This window comes from Miniopterus natalensis, chromosome 10 (assembly GCF_054644295.1).
Source record: "Miniopterus natalensis isolate mMinNat1 chromosome 10, mMinNat1.hap1, whole genome shotgun sequence".
Taxonomy (NCBI): Eukaryota; Metazoa; Chordata; class Mammalia; order Chiroptera; family Miniopteridae; genus Miniopterus; species Miniopterus natalensis.
In genome coordinates this window covers 13,555,902-13,579,117 of record NC_142090.1, presented here as the reverse complement: position 1 = coordinate 13,579,117, position 23,216 = coordinate 13,555,902, and the positions used below count along the sequence as shown (strand labels likewise).

Here is a 23,216-nt window from a genome sequence, read left to right as displayed (position 1 = left end):
AGACCCTGCATCTGGCTGCTGCTCATTAGTTAGCTTTTCCGAAGCACTTAATGTACCCAGCACCATAAGAATACAGTGAAGTGGTGTGACCTCAGCTCATAAATAAATATCCTTGGGCTTTCGAGTGGGAGGGGCTAACAATGTTGTGATTCACAAGGGATTTATTTTGTTCCTAATGATTTATAAGTCCACACCTCGATTGCACTTTCCATTTTACAAAAACCAATGCATGCTTCTCCGATCCTCACCACCACCTGTGAGGCAGGGACTCTTATTATCTTGTCTGTTTCACAAGGAAAGAAACAGACCCAGAGAAGTTAAGTGACTTGTCCAAGGTCAGAGCTTGGAAGCTGCAAACCCTCATGTTCGAGGTATCTGATGAGAGCAGTAAGGACTGTTTCTGGTGAATTTCTAGTGGTAATACCCCGGGTTTGTCTCCTTCTGCATCCTCTTCTGTCTTTCACTGAAGGTGACTGCTGCTCTCGAATGGTGGGTTACCTTTGGGTGACTGACCTGATTTTCATAGGTATGTTTTTTCTTTTATTTGATCTTCCTTTTGTCTTTTTAAGAGTAATACTGACTTTTGTGTGCTTTCTCCTGTCTGCACTCCATTACTCTCTTAAGTCCAAAGTGAAAGCACAGTTGTTCCATAGGAGGAGCCAGTGGTAGTGACTAGTTATTTTCCTTTCAAAACACTTGACCGGCTACCCTGAAATACAGAAGCTTTGGAATGTGACTCAGCCATAATATAAGACAAAGTACTGGCATTTGTGACAACACGGATGGATCTTGAGAATATCATGCTAAGTGAAATAAGTCAGGCAGAAAAAGTGAAGAACCATGTGCTTTCGCTCATGTGGGATATAAACCTGAAACTCATAGACACAGACAACAGTATGATGGTTACCAGAGAGAAGGGGTGAGGGGGTAGTAAAAGGTAAAGGGGGCCAAGTACATGGTGATGGAAGATGATTTGACTTTGGGTGGTGGGAACACAGTGCAATATACAGATCATGTATCCTAGAAATACACACTTGAAACCTATGTAGTCCTGTTAACCAGAGTCACACCAATAAATAGAATGATTCCATAAAGTGAATGCATCCTGGAGTGGCAGCTTGGAACTCTTTGTCCTCTGCTCATGTCGTTTTGCTCATGCTTTTTAAATCCTCTTGTCCAGATTTGATGTTACTACTAAAAATGCTGCTTAGTGCTCTTTTTACATCTTTAGCTATCAACTCTTTACTCTTTGTGGCGCAGTCTGTGCTCAGGAGCTGAAGGCAGGAAAAGTAGGATTTTGTAACATGTAGTAGAAAGGGCATGGGCTTTGGAGTCAAGGATACTTGGTTTTCATTCCATTTCTGATATTAGCTGTGTGCATGTGTGAAAGTTACTTTGTCTCTCTGTTCCTCTGATTCCTTATCTGTAAAAAGGGTGGTGATACGCTCTTACCAGAAAGTTCTGAGGATTGACTTAGATTATGTGTGCAAAATAACCACTATGTTGCCTGGTGTGTAATAGACAGTGTATATCCTGTGCCTCAATTCCACCTCCCTTTCCGAAAATATAGGACACAGGAATGCAGGTACATTTCTGTACTTAATTTTAAAATTTCCCAAGTAGGAGATGAGTGAGAGCTGCCTTGTTAGCACTTAATGTCAGAGGAATAATGGATAACTTTTGGACTTGACAAAAAAAAATGCAGTGTAGTTTTAAGGTAGTGCCTAAATGGGCTATGAAATCTCTTCCTATTTAGACTGGTCATACCATACTGAGAGTATGTTGTGTTCAGTTCTGAGTAGCTCCTCTTCAGAGGCAGGATAGGAGTCTTTTAAGAACCAGGCACAGACTGCCAAGCCCTGTGCCTGGAAAAGGCAATTCAGTCTCTTCATTGGTAGAAAGAGTGGTAATAATGGCACCTACCTCATAACTGTTGTCAGGAATAAATGAATTATTATGTGTTGATCACTTAGGCATGGAGTAAGTTCTGTGTGTTCACTGCTTTTGAGGGGACCTCAGAGAAAAGCAGCCAGGATGTGGAAGAAACAGTTGAGGAAGTTGGAGGTGTTTAACCTGAGGAAGAAAGAAGAGTTGAGAGTCCTTTACCATTTAAAGAGAAACTTTAGGGAAGAGGGAATAGACTTATTTTGTGTTATTGGAAAAGGTGAAACTAGGATCGAGGGGTAGACATTATGAAGAGGCATTTTATTTTATTTCATTTTATTATTTTATTTTCATTTTAATGAAAGACTCTCTAATAAGGAGAGCTGTTCATAATTGCAGTGAATTGCTTTGTGAGCTAGTGAGCTCTCGATCTCCTGGAGGCTTAGAAGGCTGAGGAGAGGTTCTGACATGGCTGGTGGAGTGGCCTAGATGACAGCTTTCTCTTCTACCCTGTTGCCAGCTCAGATCAAGTGACTGGCTTAAAGTAAGATGACTTTACACTGAAGATTGCTGGGTGTTGGCAGCATGCCTGGGAACTTTCTCCCTGGAATTAGTCTATTCTTATGGTCTATCATTCATTCATTTTGCAAATAGTCATTGTATGAAACATTTCAAATGAAAACAGAGGTTGGAAATGAATTTGTATTTACTTAACATCATGGACCCCTTGGAGAAACCCAGTGCATTAGGTTTCATTATGGGAGACAGTTCTCCTTGGGAGTGTTATGTTTTGAGAGTAGTTTGGAGCAAAGCACTGAATGCCCTTTGTTTTAGGCTGTCTTGTCAGTATGTTTGCTTGCAAGCATCTTTGGAAGTAGAATCTCTTCCTCTAGAGCAGAGGGCAGGCATGCTTACTGTCTAGTATAGAAGATTTGGCTTTCTAAGCTCAGGGTTCTTTCACAGTGTGTGCAGGCATCCATTTGGGCCCATCTGCTTAACCCCCATGGGACTTTGGGGGGAAAGGGCATGGAACTAATACGCTGATGCTCATGCTACTTGCTGTGCTGTGAGTAATAAAGTCCTTAGTCTCTGGCCCGGGAGTTTTGTGTCTTCTACTAGCATCCATAAAACTGTGGCAGGCTAACTTGTTAGCTTGTAAGTAGGATAAAAATCTCAGACTCTTCACAGCTCTTGACATTAAGAAGGAGTAAAGTGAGAGTCAGATGTTAAATCTCATGCCTAGTGCCAAATGCACTAGTGTTTGGGGGTCATGAAATTTCAACCTGTGCCTCCAAAGGATGTTCTTTCCATTACATTGTAGAAAAATGCTACTGCCTTTACTGCTTCTCCTATTGCTACCAGGACTGCTGCTACTATAACCATGGTAGCTAGCAGCAACAACCCATATTTGTTTAGTGCTAATGATATGCCAGGCCTCGTTAGATCTCATTTAATTCTAACCAACAACCCTACGAGGAAGGTATACTTACTATCTCCATTGTATACATTATAGATGAGCAAAATGAGATACCATTGCTAAGGTTATAGGGGCAGTAAGTGTATTCTAACTCAGGCAGTTTGACTTCAGATCCCATGACTCTATACCGGTTAGGAGCATAATCTGAAAACACCCACCTGGGTTTTGAATCCCTGTACTATTCTATTCCTTCCCTTATTGTGCGAGATGGGGCAAATTAACCTCTTCAGATCTCAGCTGCTACATCTTTAAAAGGGGGAGGGAGGGTAGCAATAGGACCCACTCCACAGGGTTCTTTGAGGATTAAACATACATTCTATCAAGTCTGCAGCACAGCTGGTTCCTGGTAGCTAGTAAGCCTCTCTAAATATTAGCGGCTATTATTACTATTTTTTATCCTTGCTGCCTTCCTTTCTTTTAATTAAAAAAAAAAAAAAAAAACTTGAATGGTTTCTACTCTCAGAGTTCTCTAATGTAAGTATTTTTTACTAAAGAAAAATGTCACTCAGCCCAGTTTACGTCAAGAGGATGAATTTCCAGTGTGGGGCAGCCCTGGCACAGGCTGCTTTCCTTATATAAATATTTTCTCTAAAAATGAAAATAGCCAAAACCCCTACAGACCCAATTTACTTTTCAATCTTTATTTTAGTAACCCTTTCTATTTTCTAAATAACTCCTAATGCTCCGGTAATGTGCCACAGTGACAGCTGATGCCCAGGAAGATGTCCTCTCTGGGCCTGACATTTTCCTTAGCGGTTATGCAGTGCTGCTGCTTAATGTAAACAATGTGAATGTCTGGCATGTTTCCTTCCACAAATGTGGTGGAGAGGAAATCATGCACAGCATTATAAAAGCGGCAAACTGATCCAGTGTGGCTTTGAAAATTCTGTGGCTGTTGGCTGTTACAAGGGGAAATAATAGAGTTAAATATCTAGGAACTCTTCCCTTTGGGACAATTGATAAATTGAAGGCATTTTCTGATTGTGCTTTACTCTAGATTAACAGCCTGGAAGGTTTCAGATTTAAAGAGCAAAGTTATATATCATAGAAACAACAGAAAGACATACTTAGTTACCCTGTACCCAAATATTTCAAGTAATATTGGTAGCTCTATGTTTGGAACCAAATTCTCCCTAAATTCTCTACTTTGATTTACTTTATCAGTCAAACTCTTGCATAGTTTTCTCTACCTGAACGTAACCTTGTTAAGTGTGGGTAGGAGTATCACCAGTTGACAGAGGACTCAGGACCTGGCATGGGAAAGACCTTTCTTCAAGTCTTGGGGTTCCGAACCAGTGTGTTGATTTCCTGAGTATACCCCACATTCCTTAGAGGCATCACCTTTTCCCTTCATTACATTCTACCCCCCCCATTCCCACTCCCAATTTCATGCTAGATCAGATCTCTTGGCATCATAACACGTTTGTAAAATTATAGGAGGTTAGGTTGAAGTCAGAGACTGGCCTGCTGAATCTCCCTCTGAATTGAAAAAGAAGTCTTATGTATTATGTGGCTCATGAATTAAGATCTTTTGGTTTAAATGACAGTTTGGAGAAGCCTGTTGTACAGTATTTTGCTTGCAAATATCTAGGAGTGGATATGTGATTGATTTGCTGACAGACCATCTCTGAAAGCACTTCTAATGATAGACTTATAATTGATTGCATCCATCATTGAGAGCTAAAATACCCCCCAAAATTAAAAAAGATAAATGAAATAAATTATGCTGAATGTATAAGCTGACAAATCTGAGGGAATTTAATGAAACTCTAAATTACCACAGCCAACAGATAAGAGAAAAAGGTTTCTTTGTTACTGATTATAACACTAAATTAAAAAAAATTATCCAAGAAAAATAATAGAGGAAACAAAGATCTGTGGCCCATGTATCAAACTAAGTTATTGAAAGATTTTTAATAAGTGTATCTATCTCATTCCCTGGTTATTGTTGATTCATATCAATCTTGTTAGTGCTGTTGGGAGAACAGTAAGTGCAGGGACTGCCTTGCAGTATAGCTCATATTATTGCTGTCATAACAGATTTTAGAATTAATATGACCTTATTTCCAGGCTCCTGGGGGCTCTGTACCAAATTGAGGTCATTTAAATAAGCTATTTGGGCCCTGGATGTTGCGGCACATTTGGTTGGTATGTCGTTCCATGCACTGAAGGGTTGCAGGTTTGATCCTTGGTCGGAGCTTGTATGGGGAGCAACCAACTGATGTTTCTCTCTCTCTCTTTCTCTCCCCATCTCCCTTCCTCTCTCTCTAAAAGAAATAAAAATATATCCTCGGGTGAGGATTAAAAAAAAGCTGTTTGGAAGGTGACTTCTCAGTGTGTGAGTAAATTTACCAGTTAATATACTTTCACCTATATGTAAAAGACTACCAACTGAAAGTGACTTAAACAATGGATATTTATTATTTCCCCTAACAAGAAATCCTGAGGTAAGACAATTGCAGAGTAGGCTGCATTAGTGGCCAAATGACATCCTAGCAGTAGCTTGGCATTTCTCCGAGTTTTCCCTCCCATGGTTGTAAGATGGCTGAATTATTTGGGTATCTCAGCTTTGTATAACAGTATTCAATGTTGGGGAAAGGGCCTGCTTCCTCTTAATCTTACTTGTAAGATTAGCAAGTAAACTATATCTAGAAGTCCTTTGTCTCATTGGCCAGACTTGTCACTGGTAAGGGGAATGGAATTACCAGGACTCATTCAAACAAATCAAGACCTGCCCAGACTTTTGCAGTGTTTGTGCTGCCTGTTACTGGATTACAATTGGTATGCTAAGGAAAAAGGGAGGGGAAGATTCCTTGGATAGGCAACCAGCAAATCCATTTAGACGGGGTATTGGAATTTACTGTGAAGGTGGTTTCCTATTTTCTGTTAGTAAATTGTTTTATTTCCTAGTTAGTAGGATGAATGGGCTAGCATATTGACTATCTGGTCTTTCTTTTCCTTTTTTCAATTATAGTTGACATTCAATATTATTTTGTATTAGTTTCAGGTGAACAGCTTAGTGGTTAGACAATCATATACTTTACAGAATGCTCCCTCCGATTTTCCCAGGACCCACCTGGCACCATACACAGCTATTACAATATTATCGACTATATTCCCTGTGCTGGACTTTCCCTTTTTGCTTTAAGTTTGATTCACTGTGATATATTCTCTCTTTATCAGGACTCTGTCTACCAGTGATGATGTTGAAGACAGAGAAAATGAGAAGGGCCGCCTTGAAGAAGCCTATGAGAAATGTGACCGTGACCTGGATGAACTGATTGTACAGCACTATACAGAACTGACAACAGCTATTCGCACATACCAGAGCATCACGGAGCGCATCACCAACTCCCGAAATAAAATAAAGCAGGTACGCCTCCTTTCCTCCGGCCTGGTATCGCAGCAGCTTCCTGCTAGTCCAGGTGTGATGCTGGGAGGGAGGTGCTGTGTAGTGGCCCATGGCCTTGATGAGTGAGTGCTAAGGGTGCTTTCAGGGTTGTGAATGCATCTGTTGGAAAGCCTGAGGGTCACAGAGGGCAACGGGGATTTGCTTCTTCTCTGTCTCATCCTTGGCTCCTGTCATCACTTCTCTCTGAAATGACGCAGGCGATGGCCACAACTTGAGGAAGACCGAAAGGAATTTAAACCACAGAAAAGAGCTATTTTAAGAGTCTAGGCCTCTTACTAGTTGAAGCTCCCATCACAGTGTATCCATTGTATTTAATGTGCTCACATCATGCATTGTGTGTGTATATGTGTATATTGCTGTAGCACTTGAAAAATTTTTTTTGTCTTTGGAAATTTTGCCTTTGAGTATGTCACATAATTTGAAGTTGGCTGTGATTTCTCTGCAGTCATTGTACATTCTTTGTAATTTTTGTGAAGAAAATCTAACATAAATTATTTAAACATATAATGAAATATTTATGAATACCAAAATTCTTGAATATAATTCTTAGTAGTGACAAGCATATATTAATTTTTATTTTGTCATTTTCTTTTCATATTTTGGAGTTGTTTCTTTTCTCTTTCACTCTTTTTCTCCCTCTGATTCCCTCCCCTTTTTCTCCCCTCTTTCTGCCCCTTTTCTTCCTTCCTCCGCCACTCTCTCCCTGCCTCCTTCCTTTCATGATAGGTGCATGGAAAGCTCTTGGGGGTTCCTGGGTGCCATTCCTTTAGTACTTAAGGGATAAAGTGTGTTCATAAGGGGCATTTTTATATTTGGCTAAGGGATAAACTGATAGGTAAACATTGTGTACTGTCACATTATAGTTATGGGGTTCTTGGTTGTATATTTCGAGGTCACTCTTTTAATACCTCTTAGTACTCATAGATAAGTAATATTTTCTACCACTTGTTGAGCACTGATTCCTTGGCAGGCATGGTTGTGTCTATTCCTAATTCAACAAATCTAGAATTTGAACTCTGGTCTCCCTGACTCTAAAGCCCTTGCTGCTGGTTTTCAGACATTTAAAAAGCAGTAACTCCCCCACCCCGACCAATTCCCTTTTTAAAAATTAGATATTTGGCAGAACCCCAGCATATGAAACATTGAGGGAGGTGGTGCTGTCTTCTTGTTGGATGTGGGGTAAGAGGTCTGGAGCTCATGCTTGGTCCCCACTTCAACAGTTCCCAGTTGCCTCTTCAGCACCTCTGTGGGCTGCGGGCTACGTAGACCATTTGAAATGCACTGCCGTGTGCCATTTGACTGGGGTGGGGATTCCTTGTACTCCGCCTGCCCAGTAACAGCTGAGCTCAAGGCGTTCTCACATGTTTCTTCCCTGTCTTCTAGACCTTATATTGTGATTTTCTGGTAAGCAGATATATAAACTATTCTTCTAAGATTGCTGTTGATATGTTTCAGCCTCTAAGAGTACAGTTGTCGAATCAGTAAGCTCTTAACCTTTTTGAAGCAATTTGCTGACCTTTATATTTTAAAATTAACTGGGCATTTTTGAAAGCAATACTATAATTCTTGGCTGAGTTTATCCTATGGATTTATCTGTGAGACTAGGTAAAGGTATATATCAGTTGCTCTAGATTTAAAATGAACTATAGCCCATTTTGACCCAATAGACTCAGCCCAAGAGGGATCAGAAATGAATGTATAGAGAGCTGCTGACCTTCTGGCTTTGCCTTGGGTAATCACAATAAGGGTGAAGGACCTTCTGGTATTTGTGTTTTTTGATTAGTTCGCTTGACTGAAGGGATGTGGTCGTAATCTCAAGGGAAGCACTGTTGTGGTTTCTGCCTTGACTCCCCGTCTCTCCGAGTTGACAGCATCTTTGCCCAAAGACTGTTTGCTCAGAGTGAAAAAGAGGCTCATCTTGCCTGGCTGGTGTGGCTCAGTGGTTGAGCATCGACCTAGGATCCAGAAGATTGCATTCGATTCCTGGTCAGGGCACATGCCCGGGTTTCAGGCTCGATCCCCAGCCAAGGGTGTGCAGGAGGCAGCCGATCAATGACTCTCATCATTGAAGTTTCTCTCTCTCTCCCCCTCTCCCTTCCTCTCTCTGAAATCAATAAAAACATAAAAAAAGGAGGTTCATCTTGATAATTGCACATGTTTTAGTAGCCACAGTCTGTTCACCATCCTCATTTTTTTTTAAAAGAATAGTTTATTGATTTTTATAGAGAAAGAATGGGAGGAGAGAGAGAGAAAAACGTTGATGTTAGAGACAAACATCCATTGGCTACCTCCTGCACGCCCCCTACCAGGGATCGAGCCTGCAACCTAGGTATGTGCTCGGGCCAGGAATCAAACTTGCAACCTTTTGGTGCATGTGATGATGCCCAACCAACTGAGCCACACCGGCCAGGGCACCATCCTCATTTTTAAGTATGGTGCAGTTGTGAGCAAAGGAAACCAAGAGAGAAAATGTTGGTTTATTGTATCAGTAGTCAAGGAAAAAAAAGTCACATAATTCTGTGTTATGAATTAGCTTCAATACTGGAAAGTGCAAGAAAGGGTTAAAACTCTTTTCAAAAAAGTCTTTAGTGATTGAAAAATGGGAAAAGAAAAACTTTTTACTTTCCCATTTTGGTATTAGTTTCATGTGTGGATTTATGTTACATTGGTAGAATCTATGTCCTCGAGGATGATATGAGCTGACAGATTTGACACTCTTCCCAGATGGTCCAAATTTTTTACATTAGTCAGGTCCTTTTGGGACTTTTTTTCTAGATTAAAAAAAAGGCAAATAGAATACCATGTATGATTGATCAGGTGAAGTAATGTGGATAATAAGCAAAATACTTGGGCAGTCCTATTAGTGTTGAATATATTGTAAAAGTGGTTAAAATGTGATGTTACTGCATTAGGGAACTTCAGGGTCCAGTTGGTCATATAATAACAGTAGTAGCTGCAGCACCAATATGAATTAATATGGTCGATACAAGTTGAGGACTCAGACTGTTCAGGGATGCTTATTGGTATTTGAGGGTTTCCTCCATGGGGTAATGGGTGGATGAGATGATATTAGATTTCTTTGAAGATACTATGTAGTCCATCCAGTGCTTATCACAGGAGCAGGTAGGCTGATGGGAAAACATAGATACTTGCTCTGTTGTGACATGTGTACAAACACTTTATGTTTCATCCCAATTTTGGCCGCCTTGTTGCTACTAGATCAAGCTCTTAACTCATTTTTCTTGCCTGTAATTGAAAATAATTATACATGATCATTCAAGTGAAGTTGTTAGGGCTTAATCATTGAATAATGCAACATTTGTTCATTGACATTTAACTAAAACAACTTTGTGGCTTTTATATGGAAGTATACCTTGCAAGATAGAATTAGATGGAGGAATAACCTTAATTAATATTTATAAAGTCACAGTAGAGCAATATAGTTTTGTAGGAATTTATTTATAACCCTAATATAAGATGGAAAATCCTAGCTGCTTGTATGAGAAAGGGAAGGACGCCTAGAAATGGACATGCTAACAGTGGGCAATAATGAGATACTGTAGTTTAAGGTCTAGGCAGGAGTCTGCAATGCATTAAGGCAGTCACGGGAACTATGAGGTATGTTTCCATTAAGTTGAGCAGTGTCTATTTATTTGCGTATCGTATCCAGACTCTGCAACTGAAAAGGTTAAGTATTGCCCTTGGAAAGGGTTGAGTGGAGCCTCTCAGACAATTTAAGACCTTAAAATGGTAGCTAAAAAAACTAAGAGAATAGAAGCATGGGAATAAGTTTGAGGGTAATTTAAGAATGACCTATAGTTATAAAGGACTTTTAAAGAGAATAGTGATCAGTGTTTCTGAAGTTCATTCTTCTACGTACTTTGTATTAGATTTTGGAAAAAAATGGATTGGACACTAACATCAGGAAAGTACTCATGAAATACTAATATGTAGATTTATTTTTACTATTAAAAAAGAGAAAATACCACTATATTTTGTGCTTTTAGAATTAAGAAGAATTTGTTATATTAATTTTAATTTACTATCCCTTATATATGGGGAGCTTTCAGGGGGTTAGTTTACTGTTTTAGCGAGGTGCTTGCACGTTTGTTGTACTTACAGATAAGATGCACACTCAAAGGCATTTACCCTTTATTCTTGATCCAAATTCAGTGCTTTTCTGATTTTAGGACTTCAGAGTGCTGGCACTTCACCACCTCCCCTGTGCCTACATCCCTCAGCCTCTCTTGCAGCTATTTCTGCCGCTTCTCTCACAAATGCTACCACAGTGTCATTCAGAGGTCCAGGTAGTGTTCCTCCTCTCTCTACCTTTCCCAAGGCAGGGCTGCAAAAATCTCAACTACTCTGCTGTCCATATCACCTCACATGTGTATTTACTGTAACCTCCTGAGCCCTGTTCTCTTTATCTTCTGTTTCCCAGATTGTCTAATCAGAGTGACTTGCAGTTCTTGTATATGAAACTGAAATTCCTGTTGCTGAAAAGTGGTGAGGAGCAATTGTGAAGTTATGGAATCCTCAGGAAGCAGAGGAAACTTGTGTTTGAGGAAGGGTTTCTGCTTGGGTTTTGATGTCATGATTTGAACAACTTGCCTCTTCATGGATTTATTTAAGGAAGAAGCAAAGTAACACAATTTAAAATTTTAATTGTTCTGATAAATAGATTGAAATTAAAATGTTGACACATTCATAAAAGTAAAACAGGCATTTGAGATAAATGTATATAATTTGCCTTTCTCATGTTTAGATATTGTTATTCATTGATGGACATAGCCCTGTTTCTCCCCTCTTTAAAAAACCATATTTATTGAGCTATAATTTACATAATATAAAATGCAGTATTTTTAGAGTATAGTTCAGTGAGTTTGGCAAATGTGTATACCCCTGAATGTGTACCGTCACCCCACTGCCCTCCTGCCTCTTTGCAGTTAATCACCCCCACATCCTGTTCGAAGCAGCTACTGATTTGAAATGATAACTATAAATTATTTTTGCCTTTTCTAGAAGTTCATACAGTATGTACCCTTTTGCACCTAGCTTTTTTTGCTCAGCATGTTTTTGAGATTCATATTTCTTCCCTTTTATTGCTGACTGGTATCATCCCCATCCCCCAACTTTTAAAATAACATTTCTTTGTAGCTCTGACTTTGTAATAAAAAAAACCCCTGATCCCCAGGGCAGTTTAGTATTAAAAGTTCTTATAGCTTCTTATGTCTGCAGCTTTGCTTAACTAACTGGTTTAAGGGATAATTTTAGTGATGCTCGTTTTCCACACAGCTTGATGCCATCTGTCCCCCTCCCCCAGTGCTACTGTCCTTTTCAGTTTTCCTTCATGTAGTTAGCAACAGTAAGAAGCGAGCTGATTCCATTGTGTATATACTAGTGTGAAATGCTATAAATGGTCTTTTTCCAATCAGGAAGGAGTTTGCCAAGATTTATTGACACTCTAAGTTTCTCTTGATCAAGAGCCTAGTTGGGTGTTGTCTGACATCAAATTTACTTTTAACTGTTTCCATAGTAACAATTACAGAGGAAAAAGTTGAGATTTATAGAACCAAAGTGATATGAGTAGAATATCAGAAATCATATTCTAACAGATTTTAACTGAGATTTAAAATACAGTAGATTAAATAGCTGGAGTTCTTAACTGAGAGACTAAGAACTCCAAGAGGATCTGGAAATGACTTTAAAAATCAGGTAAAATCATAAGTGCTGATAAAAACCAGCACTCCCCCACCTTATCCTACTCTAGTTCCAACTCCAGCACTTCGGAGGCACTGACTTTTATTCTTAGTTTTCCTCTTCAGATATTTGTATTTCTATATTTCTGAGTAATGTGTTTATACTAGTTTTCTATTTTAGACATTGCATATGAACTTTCAGCTGTGGGAAATGGGATGTATTCCCTTCCCACTCTCTCCCTCACCCCGCCATGTCTTTCCTCATCCTCTCTATATAGTTGCTTCCTAGTTTTCGGTTAAATAGTGCCTACTCTATTATAACTACATAAATATTTACATCTAGGCCATCCAGCGTACTCTTTTTGCTTGTGTAATTTTGTTGTTTTCTTGGAGTCAGTGGTTGAATAATCCTGTTGCTTTTGGTCTGCATTGGTTCACCCCTGCCCTGTCCCTGTACCCTGGGTTTCTTCCGTTTTTCTCTTGTATTGATGGAGCACATTCTTCAGTAGCTTGGTGAGAGATGGTGCAGGTGGAGTTTATTGTTTGACAGCTTGCATCCTGATATGCTTGCTGATTCACAGTCGTTTGTATGACTCCCCCGCCCAAAGCTTTTACAAACTTCTCTCTATCCCTTGTGTTCTTACATGTCAGAATGATGTGCCCTGGCTTGGGCCTTGTGTTTGCCTCGTTGTCTTGAACACTTGGTGTGCCTTTCAATCTGAAAGCTCATTCTTTTGTTCTTTTATTATTTCATTGGTATTTTCCTCCACTGCATTTTTTTCTTTTTTTCTTCCCTGGAACTCCTGTTTGGCAAGTATTGGACTTCTTAGTTCAATGCCTCATTTTCTTTTACCTACTTTTTACCTATATCTTGTTTTTTATGGTGTGTTCTTTTGATATTTATTCAAGGGCATCTTTTAATCTTTGTACTAGATTTTTTCTATCATATTTTTTAATTTTGAAGAGTTGCTTTTCACTCTTTTCTTTGATGTAATATCCTCTCATTTTTCCTAAGGATATTAATTATAGTTTGTTTTTTTAACTGTTTCCTGCATAGTTCATCCCCCACTTCCCTCCTGTACTTTTTTCCTTTTGTTTTGATTCCTATCTTTCCATATTACAGACTTTCCTCGACTGTCTGGTGATCCTTGGCTAACTATTTGTATGTAAGAGGGAGGCACTACGAAGCTGATAGGAAGCTCAGGGCACGTTACGGGGCTTGTCTAGTGACTCTTGGGTAGGGACTCTGGAATTTCCTTGATGAAACTTCAAATGTCACCATCTATAGGTTTTTCTCACTTGGTTACTTTTGCCAGCAAAAGCCATAAGTTCCCTGTGTTGGGGCTAAAAGTCAAGCTGAGTGTTGCTGGACTCAGTCTTGGAAGGAGGCTGAGGGTCTAGAGGGGCCAAGGATCTTACTGTTCCTTAGACCCACTTTGACTTCATCTTCCAGCTTTCTATCCAGTACATTTCTATCCAGCATTTACTGGTCTATATCCTTTCTGGTTCAGTTCTTTCATATCATAAACCTATTTGGCTATTATTGGGGGAGTGAATTACCTCTCTGTGTGGTTTAATGATGATCTAGGGCTTACAATACTCCTTATAGAAAGTTTTAACCCTGTGTTCCTATCTTCAGTGTTCTTGGAGCATCCTATTAGTCATAGCAAACCCCAGTCCAGGCTAAGACTTTCCTGATTGCTCTGCTCTGCTAATGTTGTTACACACCACCCATTGTTTTGCCAGCTTCCAAAGTTTTGTTGTCATCTCTTATTATTCTCTCCTCTCTGCTTTCTTTTCTTGGTGTTTATACTTAAAAATCCCACCTTGGTGGGATTGCAGGAAGGAGTACAGGTAATTAGGACTGTCTTCAGCAGATTTTCAAAGGGATTTCTGACCCTCCACACCCCAAAGCTACTTAATTATTCCATTATGCTTTTTAAGAGAGTACAAAATCTCCTTATTAAGGGCTTTTTTTTTTTTTTTTTTAACATTGGAGAGTTTCATAAAAGTATATTTTAGGTGTTGTCCTAAAGTTGTAGGAATAGATGAGATGCTTTCTCAAGAAACCTCCTAAAGTTAGCATTCTATCTTCATATTTTCCATGTTTCTTGGAAAAATGTTGAAATTTAGCTTCGTAATCCCCAGAATTATTGTGTCATTATGTGCAACACCACTCCAGATCTTGTGAAAGACAATAGATTTTTAATTATCAGAAACATTGTAGACATTCTAGGATAATGGAAATGACCTGTATATTGATGGTTTGGATTATACAGGTGTAGGCATTTACTAAAACTCATCAAGTGGTACACTGGAGATGAACCTCAAAGAAAAACCAAATACAAAGCTGTACACAAGTGTTAAATTCTAACTTAAATAAAAATACATGTAAGGAACAGCAAAAGTATATGGAAGTAGTTCTGTGAATTGTGAGAGGTCATTTTTCATTAGGGTAGAAAATGTAAATACACTCTTCACGTGCATACATTGTGACTACCCTTCCCTGCTCCTCTCATCCGCCTCCTGTTTGTTGGGCTGTGCCTGTGCTGATCACTATGCACATCTGTGAGAATGCTTGCCATTGTGTTACTTAATATCTAAAAATCAAAATACATGGTAAAAAAATCTTGGTATGTACCAGTTCTTTTTACTTTGAGATTATCTCTGGATGTGTCTATTCTTTTTTGGAAACTGGTCTTCTCTTCATTTTAGTCAGTTCCGATGAATGTCAGTTCCTTGGTTGTAAACCTTAGCTGAAGTTCTTGATCTAGAAGGAAGGACCAAGTGACCTATCAGTGGAATCGGGAAGATGCAAGAAAGAATGGGGAAGAAATAATAGGCAGACTCTTGTATCAGCCATTTCCTTTTGGATATGTCAACATCAGTGCGGTACTTCATATTTTCAGAGTGCTTTATATACTACGTAATTTCTTCTAGATGCACTCACAGGTAGGTTGGGAGTAGTTTTCTCATTTTACAGGAGAGAAAATACAGACACAGAGATGTACTCAATTGAGTTGGTGTCAGAATCAGAGTTAGAATTTTGCAAGCGACTGACCAAGGGAAATAAGTGGGCGTGTGAATGAGGATTTGTTACTTACAGTGGTACCAACAAAGAACACTAACTGGATATGGGTTAAGGCTGGCAAGACTTTGGAATGACCCAAGATTGAATCTGTTTAATTGTAGGTGAAAGAAAATCTGCTTTCATGCAAGATGCTGTTGCATTGCAAAAGGGATGAGCTTCGGAAACTGTGGATTGAAGGAATCGAACATAAGCATGTCCTGAACCTGCTGGATGAAATTGAGAACATCAAGCAGGTGCCTCAGAAGCTGGAACAGTGCATGGCCAGCAAGCACTATCTCAGCGCCACCGACATGCTGGTAAGGGAACAGCCTGAGCTAATGGCCGTTTCTGCTAAGATAGCAAAGCACTCCCTTTGTTCTCTGAGTTCTGTAATTCATGTAGCACATTACACACTGCCCTCTTGGGGTTCTCAGGCCTTTGCAGGTGAAGCCTGGCTGGTTCTCTTCCTAAATTCAGTGTTTGAAATGGGGAGGAGATTATTATTTATGTATTGCCTGCCTTTGGAACAATGGTAAGAAATCAGTACTTTAATCATGTTGGAATAGTAATGAGAGGTGTTTTAGCTTCAGAGGAAGATAGTAAATGAATCCTATTTTAAAGAATGAAACGTGCATGAAAGAGAACTTGGGGAGATTTATAAACTTGATGCTCCACAAATTCTTTGAAGGAATTTTTACATTAGGGCTTTGTTTTTCCCTTTAAATTGATAAGAAAGAAAGAAATTTTGGAAGTACCTTTGTCAAGCAAGAGTACTCCACAGCCTCGCCTTTAGCCTCTATGTTAGCCTAGTCTGCCACTTTTTGAATTTGAAATGAAAATTCAGAGAAGGTGGCAACTGGTGGTGCATGTAGCTGAGCATCAAGAAGATGAATAAAAAATGAAAATACACATGTAAGGAGCTTTTAGGGAAGGTTGGTAGCCTAGAGGTGAGATGGGCCATGATATTCTGTTCTAAAACCTGATTCGTGATGGGCATAGTCAGTTGCCACAGTGGAAGGAGGTTAGTCATGGTCTGCTCTTGGGAGTGGCAAAAGAATTGGCCATTTTCAGTATCTTGTTCATAGTGACATCTTCCTGAATAATGACTATAGGGTGGTCTGACCAAAAAGAAAAATAGTCACCTTTCAGCTTTCCTCTTGGTATAGCATTAGGATGTGTGTATGTGCTAAATGATTAGGATTCAGCAATCAGAGTAGATAAGCTTAGAGAATGTATTTAGCATTTTTTTTTGTAGTGGGCCTGCTTTTAAATAAGTGCCATATATTAAAAATAGGTTGTTAGCATTTATTTCTGTGTTTTGTTCTTTTAGGATTTCAGATTTTTGTTTTATGGTTTTATTAAGTGCTAATTTATTTACTAAAGAGCTAATCAATAATGAATAGTTTTTTGGTGTTTTTTTTTTTGACTTATTTTCTTAAGAATCTCATTAAATACGTCTTTAAATTCTTGGTTGCAAGGTACAGAAATCCAGCTCCAGCTTAGGTAAAAGAATTGCTTTACTCATGTAACCAGTCTGTTAAAAGGACAGGCATGCGGAATATCTTCTTTTGCGTGTCTTCTTCATTGTGCTGTTGTAGATGTTTCTTCCACTGTGGGTGGGGTCTGGGTGTTTGGGGAGAAGAAGGAGTGTAGGCTGTAGCCTATATCTCTTCAGCTTTGCAGAGGAAAATAATCTTTTTTTCTAATTAAAAAATACAGAAGTAGGCCCTGGCTGGGTGGCTCAGTTATTTGGAGCATTATCCTGTACACCAAAAGGTGGCAGGTTCTGTTCCAGGTCAGGGCACATACCTAGGTTGTGGGTTCGATTCCCATCAGCGCTCATATGGGAGACAACCAATTGATGTTCCTCACATCAATGTTTACCTCTCTCTTCCCCCTTCCTCTTTCTCTGAAATCAATGAAAACATATCCTCGGGTGATGATTAAAAAAAAAAAATACAGGGGTAGGATCTGGATTGGGCCTGCTTGGGCACTGTAATTGTCAGTTCCAACTAAAACTGTATGGTTGGGGGGTGGGAAGGAAGAATAGTCACCTTCAGAAAAGGGTTGAGTGTATGAGATGCACTTCTCAGAAGTTCCTTTTTGCTATTTGTAGTTCTTTATATATTCTAGATACTAATCCTTTATCTGTTGGATGGATTGTAAATGTCTTCTCTCAGTTGGTGGAATATCTTTTTTACTTTGTTTATGGTGTCTTTTGTTATGAAGAAGTTTTAAAGTTTAATGCAATAAAGTTTCTCATTTATTTTCCGTTATGTGATTTTTATTTTTATTTTTTTTCTAGCCCAGTGTCATAAAGAGAATCTCCTATGCCTTCTTCTTTAATCCATTTAGAATCTACTTTCATATATAGTATGAACTGGAGACCTAATTTTATCTTCCATATAAATAGCTACTTGGCTCAGACCATTTATTGAACCCATTCCCTACTGATTTAATGCCATCTTGGTCACATACCAAGTTTTTACATATGCATGGGTGTTTCTGAGCTCTTTATTTTGTTCAGTTGGTCTCATCTGTATCTGTAACAAAACCATGCTGTTTTAATTACTATAATTTTATAATATATCTTGACAGCAGGTGAAGACTTTCTCTCACCTTGCTGTTCAGAATTGTCTGTGCTATTCTTGGCACTTTACTCTTCCATATCAGTTTTAGTATCAGCTTGTCAAGTTCCACAAAAAGTGTGATGGCATTTTGATTAAATTTAAGAGAATTTTATCGTTGTAATGCAGGCCTTTCAGTGAACAGGATATGTCTCTCATTTATTGAAGTGTTTGTTTATGTTCTTTATAATAATGCATTCCTTAGAGATACTGGACTATATATTTTTTGTTTTATTTCTGAGTATCATATTTTTGTTTGTTAAAACAATGGCTTTTTGTTAATTACAATTTCTAGCTATTTATTGCTGCTCTATAGGGATACTATAGATTTTTCTTTTTTAATTGATCATACATTTCCCTGAAACTAATCCCAATCCTGTCTGCCTGGAAAATGATTCTTTATTCTTTATGACTTGGCATAAATTTCATCATCTCTGAATGTCCCAGAGAATCAAATACTTTTCTTTTAAAAATATATATACTTATTTTTATTCTGGTAAGAATACTTAACACAAGCAGATGCTTTGTTTTCATAAGCCGTATGTGTTTCTTTGTAATATAATACTGTTGTTTTATATTACACAGTAGTCATTGAAGGCAGGGGCTATATCTTACCTACTTTTGTCTACCCTGCACTTGCCATAGTCATATCATCAGAGTTCACAGATCGTTAGACGGGTAACTATGCGAAAGAGTTTCCTATCACTAAACAGAAAAAAGGCATTTTATTCTCTCTCTGGAAGCTCTGATTTTTCTCCTCCATTTTTTTGTTTGTTTGTTTATTTGCTTTATAATGGTTCTGTAGTTTCAAATCTTTTGTGTGTTTTTTTAAACAACAAAAATAATTATAATAGCTAATGTGTCTTGAGCATTCACTATGTGCTGATACCATTTTAAGTATGTTACATTTGTTAACACATATGATTCTCTCAATAACCCTGTTGGAGATAGGTTTCTAATACCATCCCCATTTTCCAGATGAGGTGGTTGCTTTGCATGATCTGGGGCATCGTATATCCTCAAATACAGTGAAGATTTCAGGGAGATAGGATTTAAGTGTGCTTAAAAGGTCAGAAATATTCTTCAATTTAGCCTTTTGTTTATAAGAGTGACAAGTAAGGTCTGTAATTGCTCTTTCAGTGGACTTCATATGAGAAAATAATCACATTTCCTTTCCTCAGGTTATGTGGTGGTAGAAGTAAAATCTACTTAAGGCATCTGAAGGGTCCAAATGGAAATGTGCTAAAAGATATCAGAGGACAATGAAGACACAATAATCTAGTTTTTCAAAACCCTCTGATTTCCTTGGATTCGTTTAACAGAAGGTTTTGCATTTTTATTTTAAGGCAGGTGCACAGGCCCAGTAATGTAATCCCCAGTCAGGTTAATAAATCCAGAGTAACTAAATCAGAGGTGACCCTGGCTCCTGTCAGCTCCTGCAGTTCCCACTTCACCATTCGCCTGGTCTGATAGCTCTAGACTTGGCTTCTGGATAGGATATTTAGTTCTTTTGATGCGATAACCTGAGTACTGCATAAAATAATTAAATTGTCATGACTGGCAATGTCTGCAAATAGGCATGGCCTTTTGTTTCCTTCTTCAAGGTAAACAGCTGCTGTTAGCTTACAAAAAGCTAAATGTGATCCAACAAGGAGCCTGCATCCGTCACATTGAAATCAGAGACTTGATTTATAGTGTAGCCTGTAGCTTTGTGATATGTACGGTTTAAATTAGACCTTTGCAGTCATTGTGCTGGGTTGATGCAAGCACATTAATGACATAATTTCTGGTTGCTGCATCACATTTCTGCAGTCTGTCCTTTGTATTCCACTCACATTAATTGAAGTAATTTTGCCAGTGAAGCGTGTTTCAAACCTCTGCATTTAAATTGAAATTTTAATTCCCTTATTGTCTCGAAAAGACGGCTGAAGATGCCTTGTTACAGGTTTCATTATCACTCAGAACACTCCAGCTGCTGGTTCTAATGTACAATGACTGATTAATTCGGGGAAGAATTAGTAATGTAAGAATAGCAACCGCTTCCCAGTGGCATGAGCTAACCAGGAAGGTATTTCATGATAGTTAATATTTTTATGAACTTTTTTTTGAGGGAAATTTTTGTAGAAGTCTGCATCGAACTGAAATTGCACAGATAAGCTTCGAAAATCACTTACACAGGTTCTGATTTATCAACCCATAGAAGTCAGTTCATGGTTTCATTCAATCAGTGGGAACCAAGCCAGTGTGAGTAGTTTTGAGACACTTCAGCTGACAGTCACAGGCTTGTGACTAAAATAATTTTTTTTCCTTTCTAAGTCTTCCAGAGAGTGGAGAGATTTTGAATGTCTTTTAATCATTTTGTCTTTTTATTATTTATATGCCTTTTAAAAAAGAATCCATAGCTATATAGTCAGATAAGAATTATGATAATTATAATAACTTATATTTATGTATCTGCCTTCTCCCCAGAGGGTCCCAGAGTGCTTTGCTGAGAGAATGGTATGGTGGAATTATTTCACTTACACTGTGAAAATGTGGCCGCATCTGGGGGATAAAGAAAGCAAGGCAGCTATTTAATCGTATAGTTTCTAAGTCCCTATAATGAAAATAGGTATATTTGTAATATATTTGGCTTACCTTTGCAATTGTTGGACAACATTCAAGGTTGTGAATGTCAGCATGTATAGTGTAGGTCAGATGGACCTGTGCAGAATCCAGCTTTGACTTTTACTGACTTGATGACTTAGGACTAATTATTTAACTTGACTTTGCTGAAAGTTGGAGTTGAGAATAATACCCCCAAGGGTGGTTGAAGAGATTAAGAGATATTAAGCTATACCTGTAAAGTAGGCACAGTATACACAATAAGTGCTTAGAAATGTTCTTTATAATTAATTGATTATTTTTACTGATACTATAAGACAGGATGTAGTGATGGCTCCCATGTTAAAATCTTAAAAACTGTTCTGAGGCAGATTTCTATCTGAATGAAAGACTATTCCACATTGTATACAATCAGAGTAATTACTGCAGGCAGATAAATAGGATTTGTCTCAGAAAACAAGTCTAGTATACTCTAACACATGCACTAATGGGTGAGCAAGACCCCAAAGTAATACTGTGCCTTATTTCTGGGACTTGACATGGACAAATTTCAGATTCTGTGTCTTCAGTTACCTGTTCAGCCTGCATCAAGTATGTGCTCATAGGGTACCCATTGACTGTCTAATTATAAGCAATGTAATTTGTTGGTAAACTATCCAAGATCAGTTTGTTGCAAAATCTCGAAGTATTAAATGTGTTTTTCTGCTGAGTATCATAATTAGATATAAGGCAGTTCACTGTTGGAAGGAGGTTCATTGAAAATGTTGATTTCAGTGTTAGAGTAGTTGATGTTAAAATCTTCTTCCTGTCATTACTTTGATAGCAGGAACGGTGGGCCAGTGAGGTTGCTTCTATTGGTGCCAGTAAAACTTTGTCATTAGCAAATGGACTAATTCTCCTTTTTTCATATTAAGGTCAGGGAAGAGGTGATCATGCACCCACTATCAAATGATTAACGTCCAAGTAAGAAAAAGGGGCCTAAACACCCAGCCCTTTCATCTGACTTAAAACTTTCTGAGATCTCACAGGACTGTTTTCTCTCATCATGACTCTGGAAATGGTATTGAGATGAAAGCTCTATAAATATCAGGAGCTGGGACAATCTAGTGAACTTACTGAATTTATCCTGAAAGTGGTTCAGTGACTTTGCAAAAATGTTTCAATATTCCATATAGATTTCTCTATAACATGATAAAAAATGTATCAGTGATTAATAATGAAATAGTCACCATTAACACCCATCTGTTCCTAGTGTAGAATATGGACTTGAGAGACCAATGCCAGGATTCTGTACTAATAACTCGTCAGAAAAGAATCTGGCACGTATTTTGCTAGACAAACGGATGTGATGATGCTGTTGTGATCACTTCTGCTGTTAATGTATGTGTCTGTGAAGGTGGTCTTAACCTTGGAGGAACTTACATGTTATTTGGGAGAGACAGATGATGGACAGATAAACAGTGTCGCTTGTATCATTATAAAACAAAAAAGGGGGGCCAGGAATACTGGGGTGGAAGTAGGACAGGGTGGTCAGCTGTAGCTGCTTCTGGCTGCATTTGGGACTCTTCCATTCCCTCAAACACTTACATCTTCTTTTCAGAAATATTTAGGAAAAGCTGAAAATAAAGTTATTAAACAAGTAACCTTGGTTTTGCATCCACAATTGAGTAGACTTAGTGTGGCAACTTACGTTTCTCCTAGAGTGTGAAAGTACAGGGTTTTGCAGCAACTCTTTTGCTTGCTGCTCACTGCCCCTTTTATTTAGATTTGTTTTTGAAGGCTGGAGTTTCTAAAAGTACACTGTTGGATAGGCACCAGGTTATTGTATTAGCTTTCCTTCCCTTGTAGTGTGCTCTTTTATCTGCCTATCTATATTATGTTAAAGCAACTAGAAGTTCTGTTTTATTGCACTAAACCTTGTATATTTAGAAATTTTAAATTGGATCACTTGGCTGTAGGGCAGTGTTTCCCAAACTCTGAGCATTAGGGAATCCTTCAAGTCATGGGGATGTAAAGTACAGCATAGAGAATATAGTCAATAATATTGTAATAACTATGTATGGTACCAGGATGGTACTAGATTTATTGGGGGATGATCACTTTGTAAGTTATAGAAATGTCTAATCACTGTGTTGTGCACCTGAAACTAATATAATATTGTATGTCAACCATAATAGAAAAATAGAAACAAATTTTAAATAAATTTAATAAAAGAATCTTAAAGTTCAGGTCACAGCCTAGACTGATTACATTGAAATCTCTGGGGGTGGGACACTAGCTTCAGTAATTTTTGACATTGTCCAGGTGATTCCAGTGTATAGACAGATTTGGAGCCATTGCTGTAGGGTGTAGCCTATGCTATGCAATAAAGCAAAACTAATTGCCCTTGACTTTATTTAATACCTGCTCCAAGTAGTTAGAAACCAAATATTTGCATAATACA

At 38.4% G+C, this 23,216-nt stretch overlaps 1 protein-coding gene across 1 annotated transcript in view; it reads left to right on the top strand.

Moving 5' to 3' along the window:
* Positions 1-23,216, top strand: part of EXOC4 (exocyst complex component 4) — a 643,616-nt gene that overhangs the window by 15,833 nt on the left and 604,567 nt on the right. Inside the window, exons 2-3 of the mRNA XM_016222252.2 lie at positions 6,545-6,734; positions 15,665-15,859. Of these exons, the coding sequence (XP_016077738.2) occupies positions 6,545-6,734; positions 15,665-15,859 (385 nt within the window). The remainder of the gene's footprint in view (positions 1-6,544; positions 6,735-15,664; positions 15,860-23,216) is intronic.